Genomic DNA, 19843 nt, shown 5'->3' with positions numbered 1-19843 from the left:
TCATGTCCAGCTTCCCATCCATTAGTACTCCCAGGTCTTTTCTGTCAAGGCTGTGATCAATCCTTTCCTCAGCTTGTATTGGTAATGGATGTTGCTTCGACCCAGGTGCAAGACCTTGCATTTGGATTTGTTGAACCTCACGAGGTTCTTGTGGTCCCACTGCTCAGGCCTGTCTAGGTCCCTCTGGATGGCATCCTGTCCCTCTTGTGTGTAAACCACACCTTGCAGATTGGTGTCTTCAGCAAACTTGCTGAGGGTTTGCTTGACCCCACTGTTGATATCATTGATGAAGATATTGAAGATACTGAAACATACTCCCTAGTGCTATGTCCAGTTATCCAATTCTCCAAGGATGGGGTCTCTGCCACTTCCATTGGCAGCCTAATTCAATGCTTAACCACTGTGTCTATGAAGAAATTCTTCCGAATGTCCAATCTAATCTGTCTCTGTTGCAGCTGGGGGCTGTTTCCTTGTGTTTTGCCATTTGTCACCTGAGAACAGAGTGCAGCACCCATCTTAGTACGACCTCCTTTCTGGCAGCCCCTCAGCCCCCTCTTCAGGTGGAACAGACCCAGTTCTCTGCACTCTTAAAGCTGAAATATTTGAAAGTGAGCTATAAAATATGAGATTTACACTTGAAAGGTAACAAGGAATGCCTTTTGGCATTGGCTTTGTTAATGGGAATTAAGCTCCTTGCCTCTTTGGCACTTGTGAGTAGCATCTGAGAACTGTGAGGGACAGACAGATAGTTGAGGTCTTTCAGAATGCCGTATTTGTTTTGCTTTCTGAACACGTGCTTTCCTGGGATTCTCCCTTCCCAGCCTTAGCTGAGCCACATTCACTGTTTGATACCACTGGCAACTGGAGCTCCTTATACTTCATGCTGATTAACATTCCTTGAAGGAGCCGGCAAGGCAAGGAGCATACTCAGATGCCTCAGCACCTCTGTCCCCTGTTGCATGCTGCTGGTAGCTGCAGTGGGCACCATAATAGGAAGTGCCTCGGCCTGTCATAAGCAAACAGGGCTGAGGGGAAAAAGAAGTGCAAGCCTGACTCATGTTGTGGCCATGGCAACAGGCATTGATGAGGCTGCCATTTTGGAACGTGTGCAGGCTGGTGTGTCTCAAGAGAAAGTGTCTTTCTGGGTTTACAGAGCTGCTCTGTATGTGCATGTCAGGGGTTTTATGAAACACTACTGGCAGGAGTTCAGCTTGAAAAAAAAAAAAAATAAATAAAAAAAATCACACACACACACACAAAAAAACCCTCAACCAAAATCTGAAATTAAATATCTAAGGGTGTTTTCAAATTACATTAAATTATGTTTTCACTATAACTTAGACAGAATTATTTTGTGCATGTTTATTCCTGAGAAATGGCAATATGATGAATTATTTGACAAATCATAGTGTATCTATTTGGATGCACAAACTTTAAACCCCACAGCTCATATTTCTCAGTAAAATGGCTGTATTTTTCTTATATTGTCAAGCATGGCCAAAGTTTTGTATGTCTGAATACCAGACCCAGTTAAGACTGCACTTGATAATTTTGTAATTAATTTCATTTTCTTTCCTATCTCCTTAATTTCATTAAAGCAAATGTGTGCATTTGCTAACTGGGGGTGATTCACTGCAACGTTTTTTGTTTTGTTTTGTTTTTTTGCTGCAGATGCTTCAGACGCCTTATTTTTTGTTTCAGATGAGTTCTTAAAGAGAGCTCATTGCCTTGAAGGTGATGCAGGTGGCTGATGCCTACATTGTGCTTGAAATTTCTTGTATTGCCTTCAGTACATCCTTGCATTTAGAGATTAATGTGTGGTTGGTTGTTTGTTAAATAGGATGGCTAAATTCTGCCAGAAGATAAAACACACTGGAAAACTTCTGCAGAAACAAATCTTATCATTTGGATTTAGAAACTTAAATGTTGCTTCTTCTTTTGTTGTCAGAGATGTATGTCTGTAGTCTTATCTTTCTTTCACAGTTTTAGCCATATGAAAAATAGGTTGGTTATAGCCATGATAAAAAAATAAAAATAAAACTGTGCTGTTAGGATAAAGTAGAACTGCAGAAGGAAAAAATCATCTTGTTCCTATGTTGTGGGGGTTCTTCTTTCCAGATAGCTATTATTCATATACTGATGGATCTCTTAGATGGTTTAGAATTGGTATAAATAAAACAACCCTGATGTACATTGGGTTTTTGGTTTTTTTTTGTTTTTCAATTACTATCAGAGCTTGAACAATTTTCTGGTCATAGGAAACTAAAGCTGGCTGACAGACGTAAGTAGGGGATCAGAGGATAGATTTGGCTCTTAAATCTTTCTTCCTCTCCATCATTTAAATAGTGAGTATCTAAGAATATGAAACTGCGCCTTAATTGCTGCTAAAAGGAGGGGTAGTGGGGCTTTTCTTTCTGTGCACTTTTCTGGTTCCTTTCCCAGAGCCTTGGCTGCTGTGCAGTAATACTGTATAAACCTACCTGCTCCCCAGTCTGCCCTTCTACCCGCATCCTACTCTTGTGGATGCACAGAGAGTGGCTGGGAGCACTGCACTTTGTCACGGGGTACAGGCACCAGTGTGCTGGTGTGAGATATACTTCAACCCATCCCTTCTTGTGGCTGGAGGACTTTGAGCTGTTTTGAGGGCTCACAAAGCTGAGAGATTTGCATCCTTTTGTTCTTGGAAAATTTTCCAAGCAAGAATAGGTGTTTGTGTTCAGACTGTTACTTTACATGAGTGGATGAAGACAACAGTAAGCTGAACAGCAAGCAAGGCAAATATTTGTTTCTAGTCAGCAGAAGCATGTGTTATGCTTACGGTGGACTGTACAATACCGGGAGTAAGCATTACCTAATGTGTGCTGAGAAAACAATCATAAAAAAACAGAAACATTTTTTGTTTTTTAAAGCTAGGAACACTTTTTTTACAGGTATTATATGGAGCTAAGCAGTAATTAATAGAAGTATTAACTCTGAAGTGAGTTTAAAAATATTTTTTTTTTTATCAACTAAAGTTATTAAATGCTGAATCCTAACTCAATTTTATATAATTTTCATCAGATAGGAAACCAGTTATGTAGTTGGCTACGTTGTTGTATAGAGAGGAACTTTCCTGAGTTTGCTCTCTAATTTGGTGCATGGGGGGCTGGAAGGTGGAACCAGAATGTTGCCTTCCAAGCCCTGTGTCATCTGAACTACTTATTTGGATTCAGCTAGAATTGGATCCAATGTCTGCTGGAGCTGGTGAGCTTCTCCAGAACAGCTCTGTGAGGTTTTGGGTTCTGCCAATAGTCAGTTTTGTTACGCATTTTTATCTCTTTCTCAAAGAGCCTGTAGAATCAACTGTTGAGCTGGAGCTCTGAACAACTGGAAAATAATTTCATTTGTTTCATAGGAACTAGGAGACTTTTTTTGCCATTTCTGTGCTTTTTATTGCAAAAATACATGAGTGCGTGAGTGTGAGCTGTTTTCTAGACATACAGATTAGTTATCCTTGGTGTTTCATGCACTACTCAGGGTTTTTCCAGCTTCGCCAAACACTATATTTAAAAAGCCACATTTTCAAAGCATATTCTTATTAAAATATAAAAATTCAAGTAAAGAATGAAGAGGATGCCAGATTTGTTTAAAGTGTATTAGTTTTCCTTGTCACCAGGAATGACAAAGGAGTTCACAAGTGACCTAAATTTTAAAAGGAAAAGCAAATTAAGTAATTAACAGTATGATACCTGCTAAAATATATTTATATGTTTAAGCCATGAATAAAAGCAGTGTTTACAGAAGAGTATTACAGTATAGCCTCATAGTGCATACTGGAAATTGCCAGATAATAGCTGCATTTGAGCATTTTCAAAGGAAATATTGATTTAGCTATAAAATTGTTTCCTTGTAAATACTGATTTATTGGTACTCTGTTGAACCAGGACTGCTCAGAAGCCACCTACTGTAACATTACTGTGGATTGAGTATATTGATGAGGGTGGAGAAAATCATGATTTCTATTTATAGACTTAGGTTGCTCTGAAAGTAATGCCTCCTATTTATTTCCATGGGAACTACAATAGTTACAAAAAACATAATAATACTATTTGATAGAGCAAATTCTCAGCTGCAGAAGATTAGAGATGCAACTACAGGAAAGCTGGGGAGGGACTTTTTATAAGGATGTGTAGTGACAGGACCAGGGGAGATGGCTAAAAAGGGTAGATTTAGACTAGATATTAGGAAGAAATTATTTATTGTGATGGTGGTAAGAGACTGGAACAGGTTGCCCAGTGAAGTTGTGGATGTCTGCTCCCTGGATTTGTTCAAGGCTGAGATGGATGGGGCTTTGAGTAACCTGTTATAGAGGGAGGTATCCCTGCCTATAGCAGGGGGTTGGAACTTAAAGGTCCCCTCCAACCCAAACCATTGTGTGAGTCTTTGATTTTCAAGCGTGCCATCTGTATTGGCAGAGGTCAGCCAATGTTGCCACAACTGAAATGCACCACCCACTGCCTCACTGTGCTACATGTGGCACCTGATGACATTCACTGATGCTTGCTGAACATTTAGACCAAACAGTGGATGTGAGCACAGAGAGGCAGCAGGTGGCGTGTTTCAGCAGTGGCAACAGTGATGTGAAAAACAAGTCATGTTCCAGACAGCCATGAAGATTTTTACAAGCGTGTTATTGTTCTCTTTGTATCTGTTACAGTTTCAGTGGGAATAAGCAGGAGGCTTTAGTTTTGGAGCAACATATTTATTTATCTCCCTATACATTACTTGACTCCTTAAAGTAATTTTGGTGGGTTTTTTTTTTGTTTTTTGGTTTGTTTTTTTTTTTCCCTTAATCTATTTCATAACAAACATTGAAATTCTCTCAGATGAGAAAGCTTGTACTAAATCCCCTAAACAGGAGCCGTACTTTGATTAGACTGTACTGAAGGGCAGAAGGTGTGGGCATTTATTATTATTATTATTATTATTATTATTATTATTATTATTATTACTATTATCATTATCATTATCATATAATATAATTATAATACATAATAATATAATATATAATATATATCATATTATAATAATATTATATTACAATATATATTATATTATAATATATATATTATATTATATAATATGTAATAATAATAATAATGATGATGATAATAATAATAATAATAATAATGGTTCCCTGTAGCTTCCTTGACTGAAATAAGCACAAAAATTGGTCATGGGACAGCACTTGTTCGTAGCCTGTGGGCTATGAGCTGGTGAACTGACAGACAGATTGCTCTGGTCTGTAAGGTACATTAGCTAGGGAGCTCTGGAGTGAGCCTGAGCTACTCTTCTGTGCTATCAGCGTTCTGTGGTGTCTGGTAGCAGGAAACAAATGTTCAGGGGATAAATTGATGGTGCAAGTGTAGATTTGTGGAAGAAACGGGTATCCAATACACCTCCTGATGCAGTCATTTTTCTTGTATGCATACTGCAAGATTGTGGGTGAGACTGTTATCTGTGCTGTTCCAGGCAGACGGATCTTCATTTTTTTTGAATCTAAATCTGTTTACAGCTTATAGTCTAAGAACTTAATGAAACAAAAGAAAGATATAGAAGACGCAATAGAATGGTTATTTGTTGGCTAATAACCCTTTCTGTTGCCTTTGTGGTGTTTTTTTTTTGTTTTGTTTTGTTTTGTTTTGTTTTGTTTTCCTTGAAAGAACAATGACACCATCAAATGCACTTTTGTTAGCAGTACATAAGCCGTGCTTTAATGAGAACTGGTACGTGAACCAACGAAACTGCATGAAACAACTTGTAGTCTCTTTCAGAATGTTCATATTTGTGGTGCGTGATTTATAGGAGCTTGCTAAGGTGTGTATCTACCAGAGCCATATTGAGCCTGGGTCAGTGTTAGTAGTGTTACTTCAGTCCAGAGTTCTCTGCTTTTATCTGCAGCATCATTGATTTTTTGTTTCCTAGGATGGCTTCTACCTTCTGTCAGATTTTATAAGCTAAGCAGTAGTAATCCTAAGGATAGAAAATAATTTTTGTTGATGTCTGGTATTTGTGTAAAACTAGGAAAAAAAAGTCTTAATGTTTTAATTTTTGCTTTTTCACAAGAATAGCATGTGTGTTAAGAATGACTGCAGCTTTAAGAAGTTCTTAAAAGCCTCATTTGTTTTAGTATGAAATGGCTAACATTCAACTAGGTTTCTGATGAACTGTTAAAACGTGTGCTTGGCCAGGTCTACAGTAGGAACACTTCATTAAAGTAAGAATGTCACATTACGGCAGGAAGATGAATGCAGGCATATCATCAAGACTGAATTTTGTTTCTACACAGCAAGCCAGTTTCTCTATACATCTGAAGCCCATTTTTTGCTAGTATAATTGTACCAGTCTTTGAACAAGCGTACCATCACAGCATGGTGAATTAGGAGTGATTGTTGTAGATTTGTTAGGCGTACCTGCCTTCAAACATGCACAACACTGTCCACAAGCTTCTCTTGTAGCTATGCCACAGTGGATATCTGTGGATAGATGTACTCACGTGCACACACATACATGTACATACACACAGATATACATACATACACAGACACACGCACCCTGAATGTGTAAGGTGTGTATAATATGTTTAAGTTATTCAGATAACTTTGTATTTTATATTCATTTTATTGCAGAACTATTTTTTAGCAAGAATTGACAAGATGAGAAAGAAAAAAAAAAAAAAAAAGAAAAACACAAGAAAGGACAAAAAGGAAAACTGCAAAATCAGATATTTGCATGAAGTCCATGGCATGCTCAACAAATATGTACTGTGTTCTTAATTAATTGTTACTGATGGCAAGCTTTTGCTTTCCTTTTTCACTAAGTATGTTTGTTAGATGAGATTGCTAATTAGGTGAACATTAACTAGATGTGAGCTAGGAAGAGGAGAAAAAACTTGATCTGATAATGTTTAAAGCCAAATCCTTTCCATTCAGAAAAAGAACTGTTAGAATTTCCTAAAAATATGCATTGGGATAAATAAATAAATAAATAAATAAATGTTTCTCTTCTTACAACATTTAAATAACAAAATGCTTGGTTTCAGAGTGATTTGGTACTAGAAAAACTGAGCTTATAATTTCTTCAGTGTGAATGCCTTCATGGATTTAGCATGAGTTGTTTTAGGAAAGGCTTTTAACTATACTGGAAGGAAACTGTTACTATCGCTTAACACAGCTGTCCTTCTGCTGAGTTACACAGATGCAGTTTGTAAATCTAACATATGCAGTAGTAAGCTGTAATAGTAGGTTCCTACCCTTACTGTAGTTTGGACAACATGTCACAAGTTCTAGGAACTAGCGTGTTGCAGGAAGGACAGTTAGCTGAGGCTGCCATCATGCACATGCACATCTCCATAGTACAGTAACCCTTGTTAACAGTAGTATTCCTCCAGCAGCATTACCATGTAGCTTTAGGGATGTTACTGAAGCCTTATGTCTTTGCAGCCTTATGTCTATGTCTCTGGTGTTTTGGCTCTTTGTTTTTGGTGTGTCTTTGGACAGACATTCTCTGCCCAGCTGCACTGAAGTAAGCGTAACCATTCAAAGGAGGCACATATACAAGGTCACACCAGTCTCACAACAGGTTTTTGGGGCTTTTTTGCTTTGCTTTTTGTGACAGTGGTTTGTAAAGTGACTGTAGCATAGTACAAGCCCTGGGACTCCACTTGCAGCAAGATGTTCCATTTTTATCTACTTGTCAACCTGAAAAAGCATCCTTGTCTGGGGCTGCACTTTGGGAATGGGGCAGTGCATACTGATATGTTTGGAAAATAATGTGATTGAAAGCATGACAAAGAAGCAGCAACTCAGTGAAGCGCCCATGTTTGTGAAGGTGAGGCTGCACAAGGCCCTGAGCAACTTGGTCTATATGTAGTGTCAGACTTCTCTGCAGGGGGTTGGACTAGATGGCTTTCAGAGGCCCCCTCCAACTCTAAGGATTCTGCAGTTCTATGAAATTACATTATCAGCCAACTCATGAAGCTTTATCCAAGGCTGATTTCTACCGGGCTCTGTCCCTGCATTTTGTGAAGAGCGGGTGGGGGAGGCAGGATTCTTCCCTAGCTGCAGACAAAAAGGGGTGAGGCTGATAGCAGTGCTGTGGTTGTTTGTCCATCGTTGTTCCAAAGACATGGGTGGGTGGATGCATGCAATTAAAAGAACTGAGATGAAATGCCCAAAAATGTAGTAGCATAACTTCCTCAAGGCAGTGTTTAAGAGGAGGTGGACAAGAAGTCCAGGATGTTAACCTTTGCTTGAGTAGTGTTCATGCTTTTCTATCCTGGTGTGATCAGAGGGCCAGAGAGTGCCTCATGTATAGAGTGTGAAACTGTTTGGTACTGTAGCTGTGACTATATACTGTTTTTTTGTTTGTTTGTTTGTTCTTTGATTTTTTGTTTTTTTGTTTTTTAAGGTTTATTTGAGATTGTTCACTGCAAAATTGGTTGTCATGGAGGTGTAAAGAGATAGAGACAAACATCATTAAAATGCCTTAAATAATATGCATTTTTACATAGCAGGTGAAGACATAAATAATAATAATAATAGTAAAAAAAAAAATAAACACGTAGACTACTCCAGGGCCCCCAAGCTCATGTCCATTTCAAGCTGATTTTTTGTGTGTTTGCCAGCATCTTTCTTAACTATAGCGAGAACCTTTGTGCAAAACATGCTGACGTGTAATAAGAAATATGCAGATTACATGGATTAACTATTTCAATTAACACTGCAGCAATTTAAGATCTTTTAAAAAAATTTTGCTGTAACCTGGGTTATTTTTTGAAGCATATTCAGAGCTGACGTGTAGCTAACTTCCTGTTGGTTTACTGCTTTGCCTGTTATGATGCAGGAGTATTTTATGCTTATAAAAATAAATTTGGATACATAAAAGCATGTAGTTCTACTCTGGTTGTGATGTGATATGTACATGCAAGTAAACGTTTTTTATTTTAGCATTGTTTTTTAACAGCAGAACTTCAAAGGCTCTCTATTCACATCAGATGCTGTTCGCAGTAGTAATTTTGTGGACAAAAATACTTCCTTGTGGTTACGCATTTAGTTCAGTCAGTTGCAGAGTGGGATAGAGAGATAACTACCTGAGCTATTTGTCACTGCATCTGCCAGCGACTGTGCAGTCATAACTGCAGCTGTAATCAAGCCCCGATCCACTTTTCTGTGATCTAAATTAGCTTTTAACAAAAGCTTTTGTCTAAGTTGCATTATTTTCATGCTGCTGTATTTGAAAGGAAAGGAAAGTATATCAAGGAATATTGTAAACTGGAACATATTAGTTGAAATTACACTCTATTTACTGGTGAATTTTTGTTGCTGTTCTTGTTGGTGTTTTGTTTTGTTTTGTTTTGTTTCGTTTTTTTGTTTTGTTTTGTTTTTTTAATATGTTATAGACTTTCTGCTTGCTATCATTATGTAGAGCAATTCCTGGAAGAAAGCTTTAGGTGAATATCATGTCCTGAAGACTGACATTGGCCCTCAAAGTATTGGTTGAAATAGGATGTAATTTTTCTTGTTTGTGCAATTATTTTGGAGTGTCTATTGAAAATAATTTAATTGTAGAGAATACATACAAAGATCCTGGGTCATCATGGTTGGAAATTGGTGGACTGCATTGTGAAATTTCTTATCTGATAAAGTCTAATGTGTTCCTAAATATCCATAGCTAGTGCTACTAACATCACTAGAGGGCAGTAAATACAAACACTGTGTTACATATTATACTGGAAGGAAAGCTGATTGTTAAAAATTATTTTTTATATTTAAACGAATAAAGGAGCTCAACTCTTTATTAAACAACTCAGCTGCTGGGTTTTACTATGTATTCCCACTTAAACAGTTCACGCAAACATTGTCGCCCGTCTTTTCAGCAACACAAAATAATCATATTTGATGCATGAGAATGATATATCATTTCCCAAATAAAATGATCCATGAAACAGTATGGCTTAGAATTCTCCATTGTGTTTAGTGAGTGTAACTGTGACAGACAGAAGGCTTCTGAGAAAATTATGCTAGTGAAAAGCTGCATAATGATGCTACAGTTCTGGTCCTCAAAACTGGGGCTCCTTCAGAATAGTGAGAGTTTTGTTCCAGCTACAGCCACTAGTTGTTAGCCACTGGTGGAGTTCATCTCTTGATAGCAGTATGAAACCCAACTTCTTCTCCACCCCTGCTTCTCTTGGTATGTGGCAGCTGATTGCTACAGCCAGAATATCTCCTCAAACTACAAATTCCTCCGTTTGTTTGTTTGGTTTTTTTGTTTTTTTGTGTTTTTTGTGGTTTTTTTTTTTGTTTGTTTGTTTTGGGTTGTTTTTTTTTTTTTCCCCTGTTAAATTAAATTATAGAGTCATTCCTTCCAGTAAGGGAGTCTTAGGTGGAACTCAGAGAAGACTGGTGGAGCTGGTTGATTTGGTGTAGTCTCCTTCTCCCTTTCTGCTCTGCTACTTCCAGTTCCAAACTAGTTCAGGCTTTGGCCTATTTCAGTCCATCCATACACCCTTGCTTGTGGGATGAAATGACCACTTTTGCTGCAGTGGTTTCCTACCGGTAAGTGGACTTCCAGTTTGTGGGGAATGTTTTCTGCAAGGGCTCGTGTGGGCTTGAATGTCAGATGAAGCTGGCTAATCCTGTGGAAAAAGTCTTGGTTTTGTGATCAGTAAGACTTAGATTTAACATGGGTAATTGTTTCTATTATCTACTGCATGCTACAAAATGCTTTTTATTATTTTTCAGGTGGGATTCTCATTTTGTTCATGAGAAATGTTCAGGCAGTCTGTTCCTGTTTTATGAACTTGAAACCTCAAAAGCTAAAATCTGGGGTGTGTTTAGCTGTCTTCCTCTTAGTTTTTCTTTTTGTCCCGTATGTGCTTCATCCAGAGTACCTGCATTCAGGAATGATGCCTAGACATCTGTTTGGAGACTCCTGATGCAGCTTTACAGATGATCTGGTGCACTGTGTTTGAATCAAAAAGTACTGTTCTCAGTCTTCAAAGCTGAGAACGTTTATATGAGAGCTCCCATATTGCTGGTTACTGCCCTGCAGTAGGAAGGGCAAGTAGGAAGGCCAAGACTGTAAAATTCCCTTGGGACAGAGGAATAGTAGTGCTTTCTTTCTGTTCTTCTCCTCAAACTTAAAGCATTGCCTTCTTACTTTTGTAGTTGACTGCACCATCAGGAATCTTTATGTACAACCAAGAGAAAGGAAGGAATGTGGTTACTTTATTTTGGAGGATCAGGCTTTTTGCCAGGCTTCTGAAGATATAATTATTTCTTTCTTCTCATTTATGTATTTCTGTATGTCAGAAGCCCTGTACCAGATCTCAGGGAAACGTAATCATTCCTTGGCAGCCTTGTATTCCACAGGATCTTTTGGTCCAGTCTGTATACCTTGAGTGGTTCACACACACCTCTAGGTCCTTGTGACAAATCATGGCCATTAATATGACAGATGAATAAAAGGATGGAATTCCTCACAAGTATAGGTGAAATTCTTCTGTATTTGTGGAAACTCAAGATGACTAGGGGTAGGAGGGTGGGGGGGAGGGGAGGAAACAAACAGAACATAATGAAAATGTTCATGTTCTTTTGGAAGAAAAATGGATATTTATTTATTTGTCAAATTACATCAGTGGCATAGGGATTTATGGGAAGCAGTTTAAGTAGTATGAATGCTTAGAACTATAGAACTTCAAACTTCATACAGAGGTAAAGATTACTGCTTAAACTGTAACATGAACATTTATGGTAACTCACCAAACACTTCTTTTTCATCACAGCTGTTCAATTAAATGAAGGCATCTTGTGGATGGTTGATAGAAATCCATCAGAGGTGGTTCTTAATTCATTTATTGTGCCCTTTCTCAACACAAAGGTTGCTGTTGCAGAATACTGTATAAAGTAAAATGCCTTGCAACATTTCAAGAATATAACACTTTTAAAGGCCTAAAACAGTACTTACTGGCAATAGTTATATTCCTTTATCATAGTTCCTTACAAAGCAAATGCATAAAATATGTGTGTTTCAGATTTCCCTTTGTTTTACCCAGGTCTTAAATTTTACAGAGTTGTCTGATGTTACCCTGCCATTCTGCTTACAAGTTTTAATTGGCACAAAATTAACATTTTGCAGTATTCTAAAATTCACTAAAGCTGAACATCACAGCGCCTGGGATCTCTGTCACCTCTTTTATGACTCTTGTGGAGAAAGTTAGCCAGGCTTGTTGATTAAATAATGGCCATCATTTCCTAAGAGTTTTCAGAGACTTAGTCACCTTTCTGCCTCTCAGGGTTCTGATTCTTTCTAGACATACTTGGGTTGCTCTGATAGTAATGCCTCCTATTTATTTCTATGGAATGCATAACAGATACAAAGAGCATAACAACACTACTTGATAGAGCAGATGACAGTGTTATTGTTAGGAAAGTATTGCCTGTGTAATCCATTTTTCCTTGGCCCAAACAGTTGTAAGTCAGAAGATGCCAAATTTAGACTTTTTGATGGTTGTAGTGGGACAAGTTAGTCAGGATTGGAAGTATGCCCCATGGTATTCAGACAGATAAGGGCCTTGGTTTTATCATGTTGCAAAAGAAAGGTTGTTGTCTTCCCTGGCCTGACTCTGGAAGTTTGAGCTTTCAACTCAGTTAACATTGTGATGTAGTTATCAGTCTTGAGGGTTTGTCTGAGTTCCATGAAATCCAGAAAGATTGCACATTTCCTGTCCTAAAAATAAGTGCACATGAGCTTATCCACTGAAGGCTGTATCTTGAACTTTTCTGTAGTGAGGAATTCACATGTTGTCACTATGTGGACTGTTGTTTTGACTCCAGCTCATAATGGTGTCACCATGTCTTGCCACCATTAATGACACAGTTCAGGAAACTGTCATCTTCATTCTCATGTTGGTTCAATAGGACCTGACAAACTTGCCTACAATGTTCTTCCTGTTCCTGTGTGATCATTTATGAAGCCCATCTGGCACAAAGTTTACAATATTCTAATATTGCTGTTATTGTTCCCAATGCACTGAAGCTGACATTCAGTTCCATACGCTGTTCCCTAGTTGTAATCCACCAATTTGCATGGGTGAACTGATTGAGACACCTTCAATTTGTGATGTGACAGTTGTGAGTGGCTGTCCATAACATGTCTCATCTTTCATGTCATTGTCACCACTACAGAAATGTACCACCCACTGGCTCACTGTGCTGACATCCACTGTTTGGACCCCATAAACATTCAGCAAGCATCAGTGAATGTCAACGGTTGCTATTAATTCCACATGGAGGAGTTAAGTGACATGTTTGCTCCACGTGCACTTCTGTCTCAGACACCATTTTGTCTGACTGCCCCTCTGCTGCCATCTGTTACATGGCAGCAGTGTGGAATGGGACATTGGTTTATCCTCTATAGCCATAGCAGCATCATCTGCATCTGACATGATGGACCAACGTCGTAGAATAGGAAGAATTACTTTCAGAGCAGCCCTCATGCATCATTGCTTGTAGAGAATGCTTTTGCTTTCTTAATTATTTAAAATGTTAATGTCTTTTCAAATTACACTTTTCACACTTCTATATTTTCTGATTGAAACTAGTGAGAAGTTCCACTGCTCCACATTATTCCTTCTCCCTGTTGTGCCTTCATGGGTATATCATATTGCTGAATTTCCACCTAACTTATGTTTTTCTTCTCTATGTAATTTTCACAGCAGGTATTTTGTATATTCCTCATCTGAAGCTTTTATTTCTTTTGAGGTCAGTGCTTAATGATATTTAGTTAGGAACTGGCTGTTAATGTAAAAGTGTGAGACAAATGACATGAGCTTGGTTTTCCAATGTTAACTTTTACTCCCTGTTGCCTTTCTTCCATAGTCCCTACTTGCTTATAAATTTTGGAGCAGCTCTTTGTACCTTTTAAACTGTGTTCAGAGACATCTCTTGTAATCATCAGTGCTGTGATTTTTGAGATGAGGTGAAAGGCAGTGTTGCAGTCTATTTAATTAAAGAAATCAACAAAACTATTTTCAGCCCTCATTATTACTGGGTAAGAGCAGTGCTCTCTTGTGGGTGAATGGAAGTCAATGTAATGCAGGTGTAGGAAAGCTTTATATTTAATGTTACAAAGCTGGGGTGAAAGCAGGAGAAATATTTTTCAGATATGCTTCTTAGGCTGCTTTAATCTCTGAGTCTCAAATAATCCATCTGGTTTCAGAAATTAATTACTTTTTATTCATCCACACTAAGAGATTCAGGACAGGTTCAACTGTGCTTTTTGTATGCGTTTCATATTACCTTTTCTTATGAAAACACATACATGCTGAATGGTCCTTTGACTGTAGCCAATTGTTACACTGTTATGCATTTCTCTGCCATAAGGAAGAGATTTGTTAATCCTATATTTTGCCATATTGATTTCTGCAGGAAATCAATTGCTTCCTTCTGAAGCAATGAGTGTTGCTGACATTGCTGGGTAGCATCATCCATAGGTCTGGAAACCACTTCAGCCTAAAGGTCCCTTATGACTGTTGTCAGTCAGCATTTCCCAGTGAATCAGCGCTGTGTCTCAGGCTGGATGCTGAACCTCATTCAGCCTGTCCTTAAACATTTCTTCATTGTCATGTCAGGATGCTCTCCCATTTTCTGATACATCACAGTCTCAGAAATTTGCTGCACTAATGCATACGCCTTGCACAGAATTGTGCAAAATAATGTATTCCTCCATTTAAGTTTATAGTCTCTGAATGGCAGATGGTGGGATATTTTATTTAATACTCTGAGTCAGCTCACTGACATGCACCATTTTCAGTTAATCCCCCCCCCCGTTTTTTTTTTTTTGTTGTTGTTTTGTTTTTGGAAGGCGGCAGGTGGTGGTGGTGGTGGTGATGGTGGTAGTTTATAGCTTTAATTGATTATATTAATCTGCCAAGGCAGAATGAGCAAAAGTTGAGAAAACGCAGTGAGAATATGAGAGGACAAATATATTTCTTTTGAATTCTCCATGGAAACTTAGCATTTTCTGGGAATTGTAAGACACATGACCAGCCTTATCTCAAGAATAGCTACTTTTTTCCTGTTAAAATTGTGCAAACACACCCACCCACCAAAAAAAAAAAAAAAAAAAAAAAGCTAGGAAAGATGACTTTCAATGGGCTGATCAGATCATTTTCTAATTTAGATTTCATAAAAACAACCCCCCTTTTCAATGTTATGGTACATAAAGATTGCTCAAGAATCCTGGAAACTCTGTGTTGTGTTTTATTTTTTCCTTCATTAAGAAAATTCAAATTATTTATTTCCCTTCCATATGAAAAATTAAGAAGGCTAGGAAAGGCTTGCAAGCGTACAGAATACTCATTTTAACTGCTTGGATGACAAGTCCATTGAAATGAACTGGCAAATGCTGTCAAGGGTACAAGAACTCAAACTAATTATTTTTGAATGAAGTGTGAATGCTGCAGGCGGGGAAGCCATTATTAAATGGCATTTGCTGTTTAAAAAAAAAAACAAAAAAAACTACCCCATCCCCAGGAGAATCTCTGGTGCCAGCCAATCAGAAATTATCCTACTTCATGTCACCAGCCCCTTGCATTTATATCTTTTAGGGTGACACACTATTGGCTGCTAGTTAGGCTCTATGGGAGGGATTAGTGGCACTCTTTGTGGCTTCTCCTCCAGGTCCTTATTTGGTAGCTGTTGATAGAACAAGTCTTTCTAGCAGCTGAGCATCTTGACATACATTATTCATTAAGTCCTGGTGTTCAGGAAATATGCATAACCCTAGCTCTTCTGATATTTCTTCAACTCATTCAATATGTCTCTTCAACATTGCCTGTGAGTGCTTGGAATTTTACAAATGGCATTTTTACAGCCAGAAGACTACACAGTTGGATTTCATTTCAGAGTGCATCCTGTGCACACATTTGCAGAGAACCTGAAGATCAGCAAAAAGAATTAAGAGAGAAGGCGTCTTTCTTCTTGAAAGTCTTTTGCGGTATCAGATAGCAAAGAACTGAACAGCTTAGATTTGGTAGTATAGAAGAAAAAAATCAAAAATGCCTGAGGCAAACTATTTACTCTCAGTTTCTTGGGGATACATAAAGGTAGGATTTTGTTTTACCTTTTAAGAACCGTGATTTGTGGTGCGTGATTGCATGATTACTGGATATCATGAGTATTTGCCAATAATAGGGCTGTGGGTAATAAGCATATGAAGTCAAAAATCAGAAAAGCATGCTTTTGTTCAGCACTGCATGCAGCCTTTTTTATGTGCTGGGACTTGTAAAAAAAACAAAACGTTGCAGTAGTGAATAATTAGACAATGCATAGTACCATAGAAATTCAGAAGAGTTTGTGTTCCTCTATGAAAGGTTGCTACAAAACTGTGTTTATAGATGTTAAAGGATTAAAAAACAAAAACAAAAAACCTCAAACACTCAAAACTGAGGCAGTATACAATAGAATACAGTGTGATTAAGGAGTCTGAAGATAATGGATGAATGCATGACTCATACTGATTTTAACAGCTGAAGAAATGTGAAATTATCAACAGTATGTTCCAGCAGCATTTTCAGTGAGCCCATGCGTGTGTGACAGTTTATTGATTAAAACATGGGGAGACTGAAAATTGTGTTCTTCTAATATTGATCTACATTATTATGTAGAGCAGCTTTGAACTAGCTTGAAGCTGCTGTTGTGCTAAAAAATAGAGTTAAATCAGCTTTTATCTCTTTTATGGGAGAGTTCTGCACCAAAGAATTAAATCAGTGTGCCAGTCAATGAAATTCACTTAATACAAAGCTAGGCTTGGGCATTGTTTTATCTCTGCTTCTTTATTTGTGCTTAAAAACAAGCAGTGATATTTCTATATGGTTAATGAAACATCATCCTTTGACTGACGGTGTAGTAATTTTTCTAGATAATCTCGTTTAAAGAAAAATCTCATTTTTACTGAATTAAGTAGTGTACGTATTTAATTTAATCACTAAATATTACCAGCATCATACTGATTGAATCTCTTGTGCTTTTTGTATTAATACCTGCTCTTATAATGGATTTGTTTTAAAAGTAGAAGTGTAAAACCCTCATTAGGTCATTGTGTCCGATCAGGTCATTGTGCCCATTCTCTGCTATTGCAGAATTGTTACGGTGTATTCTGAAGGATTTTGTTCAGTCATCTGTGTAGACATTGGATTCTATTATGCGCTAACTGGGTGGAGGATTCCTTTCTCATTTATTTTTTTTTTAAAAAAAAAGCAATTATTTTTCATTCAGCTAATTGAAAAGTATTTTTTGTAATTTACTTGGAAGTATTTTCTGGATTTCCAATCAGCTACTGTGGTGTTCCTTCTTGTTCAATAACAAAAATAAAATCACCTAACTTAAAATATATATATGTATAGTAAAAAAATAAATAATCACTGTTATTTAGTCTTTAAAGTGGTTACAGTTATCTTTAACTAAAGTTGAGCAGACAGAATGATAGCTGCAGCTGATTACACATGGGAAAATATGTCCTCTGTTGTACAGTGTCCTATACTGTGTATAGATAATGAATTCAATAAAGGAGCTAAGTAGTACTTGAATACAATGATAGCATAGTGCTTCTTAAGTTCACAGCATGCAAACCTTAGGAGAAATGTGAAGATGTAGAGGAAGGTCTAAACTTACTGGCAATGAAAATTCAATAATTTAGGATATTTTTGAAATGACAAGGAAAACTGAGGTGCGTTAGGTCATGACATACATTTGCATTCCTTACCATATATATATATATATATATATATATATTTGTCTGTGCTTCAAGCTATACTTTTTATTGTATTCTTTTAAATTATATTGGAGAGAATGATGGCCAGATGGGTGGAAGAGACTGGCTTTTTCTGAGTATCTTTGCTTGAAACAGTGAGCACACTATCACAGTGCCAGGCTTAGAGACAGATACCTGACTGTAGCTTATAAAAAAAGCAACCTGTTTGTAACCTTGATGACTGTAATTAAACAAATAGACTTTCAACCAAAATCCTTATTTATTGAGAATGCTGTTTACTTCCTAAGAGTCTCGTTAAAAATCAAAGGTAGTTTTGCTTCAATAAACATTAAAAATAGAAACCTGACGAATCTATAAAGCTGGCATAAATTCACTTATGTATAATAGTTTAGTGTATATAGTTAATATATGTAGTATGTATAAATAGTCCAGTTTGTTTTATTTTGAGTTACGAATACCTTTTTAAAAAGCAGGTGTTTTTAGGAGCAGGTAGCCTGAGTGAGAGAGGTCCTCATAGGGTATGTACACCTAAAGCAGCTCTACATGCTTCTTCTCCCTACACAAGTTAACTGCAGACTACTCATTTACTGAAGCTTTCTGTTACTGATACAAGGACATTATATAAAAGATGTACTCAGTAAACCCCACATTTATTTTAAGTGTGCAGACTAAACTTCTTCATAGCCTTGAACTGATTTTGTAGGTAGATCTCCTCTGTGTCTTTGGAGTTGAACGTGAAGTTTCCTCTGGCTTACAGATGCTGTCTTCCCAGAATTACATCAGTCTGGTCACCACTTAGATATACAATTACTATCCAAATTTTTTTACATACCTTTTCTGACATTGTCAAAAATCATATCTTTTCCTCCACAGTGTCATATTTTATACCTTCAGTTGGCCGTATTATATTTATACAGAGACATGTACACCCAGAGCATGATCCCAGACGAACCTTAACTACCCAGCTCATTCCTCAGTCTGTATTGTGTTCTTTTAAGATGACTGCTATGTAGGAACTTATTCTTATCAACATATTTATTCTTATGTATTACAACTCTCTTTCTCAGTATTTTCAGATTTATTTTATTTTATTTTATTTTATTTTATTTTATTTTATTTTATTTTATTTTATTTTATTTTATTTTATTTTATTTTATTTTATTTTATTTTATTTTTTTTACTAAACTCTGCTGTTGTGATATCAATATTCAGCAGTGAAGAACAGCATAATTGACTTAATGGGCATTTCATAGCCCGTTCATTTCCAGAGGGAATTTCCTAGGTGATAGTTAAGGGCAGTGGTATTCCAGAGGGGTACAGAAATGTCGTTTTTCTAATCTTACAGTGCCTAGCATGTAAAATGAGAGAACCTTTCTGAAGAAGAATGCAGTATATGCATAACAAAACCCTCTACTTTCTGCCTACACTGAGCTGACAATGATTAAGCTACATGGTGTAAATGTAAATTTGTAACAGCAGGTTGGATCCACTGTGACTGATTCTCTTCAACTAGGAATATGAGCTATTCAATTTTAAAAAATTCTTGGTTAAAATGTCTTTTACATTTACTATTAATAACAAGAATTTCTTCATGTTTGGTTTGACTTGTTTTGAAAAAAATGCTAAATGTTACTTCTGAGATGACAAATGATGAGAGTATAGGCAGTCTAGCCAAGTTCCAGGCACTTACAAGAGATGTTTCCTGGATGATTGAAGATTTGTTGACTCACAGATAAAATAAACTCCTCTGATCTGCAGTGTGATCTTGCAGGAGCCATGTGAGAATTAGGCAGAGTTCTATTCTCATATAATAGTGCAGGGATGCACAAATGTGTGGAAAGCTGATGCTCTTTGTACAAGCAACAGTTTAGGACTTTACATAGGCTTATATAAGAGTGACTGGTGGAGTGATTGGAGGAGGGAAGTCAAGCCTCTGCATCAGACAGAAATGCAGAATCAGATGAGACTACCGTGCCGCATCCAGACTCATATTCTGTCACTGTGGGCAACCATGCAATAAATATTTTAT

The 19843-nt window shown here is 37.2% G+C and overlaps 1 protein-coding gene across 7 annotated transcripts in view; it reads left to right on the top strand.

The window, feature by feature from the left end:
* PDE4D (phosphodiesterase 4D) overlaps nucleotides 1-19843 on the top strand; it is a 550822-nt gene that overhangs the window by 512854 nt on the left and 18125 nt on the right. Inside the window, exon 1 of one of the 7 annotated variants that reach the window (XM_015848752.3) lies at nucleotides 15721-16147. The exons of the other annotated variants lie outside the window; for them this stretch is intronic. Coding sequence (XP_015704238.1) covers nucleotides 16100-16147 — 48 coding nt within the window. The 5' untranslated portion in view covers nucleotides 15721-16099. Of the gene's footprint in view, nucleotides 1-15720; nucleotides 16148-19843 lie in introns of those variants that run through there. 7 annotated transcript variants of the gene reach the window in all.

Source organism: Coturnix japonica, chromosome Z (assembly GCF_054131305.1).
Source record: "Coturnix japonica strain WE chromosome Z, WE-NBRP24, whole genome shotgun sequence".
In the NCBI taxonomy this organism is placed as follows: domain Eukaryota; kingdom Metazoa; phylum Chordata; class Aves; order Galliformes; family Phasianidae; genus Coturnix; species Coturnix japonica.
The sequence above is the reverse complement of the archived record's forward strand: the minus strand, read 5'-3'. Positions and strand labels throughout refer to the sequence as shown.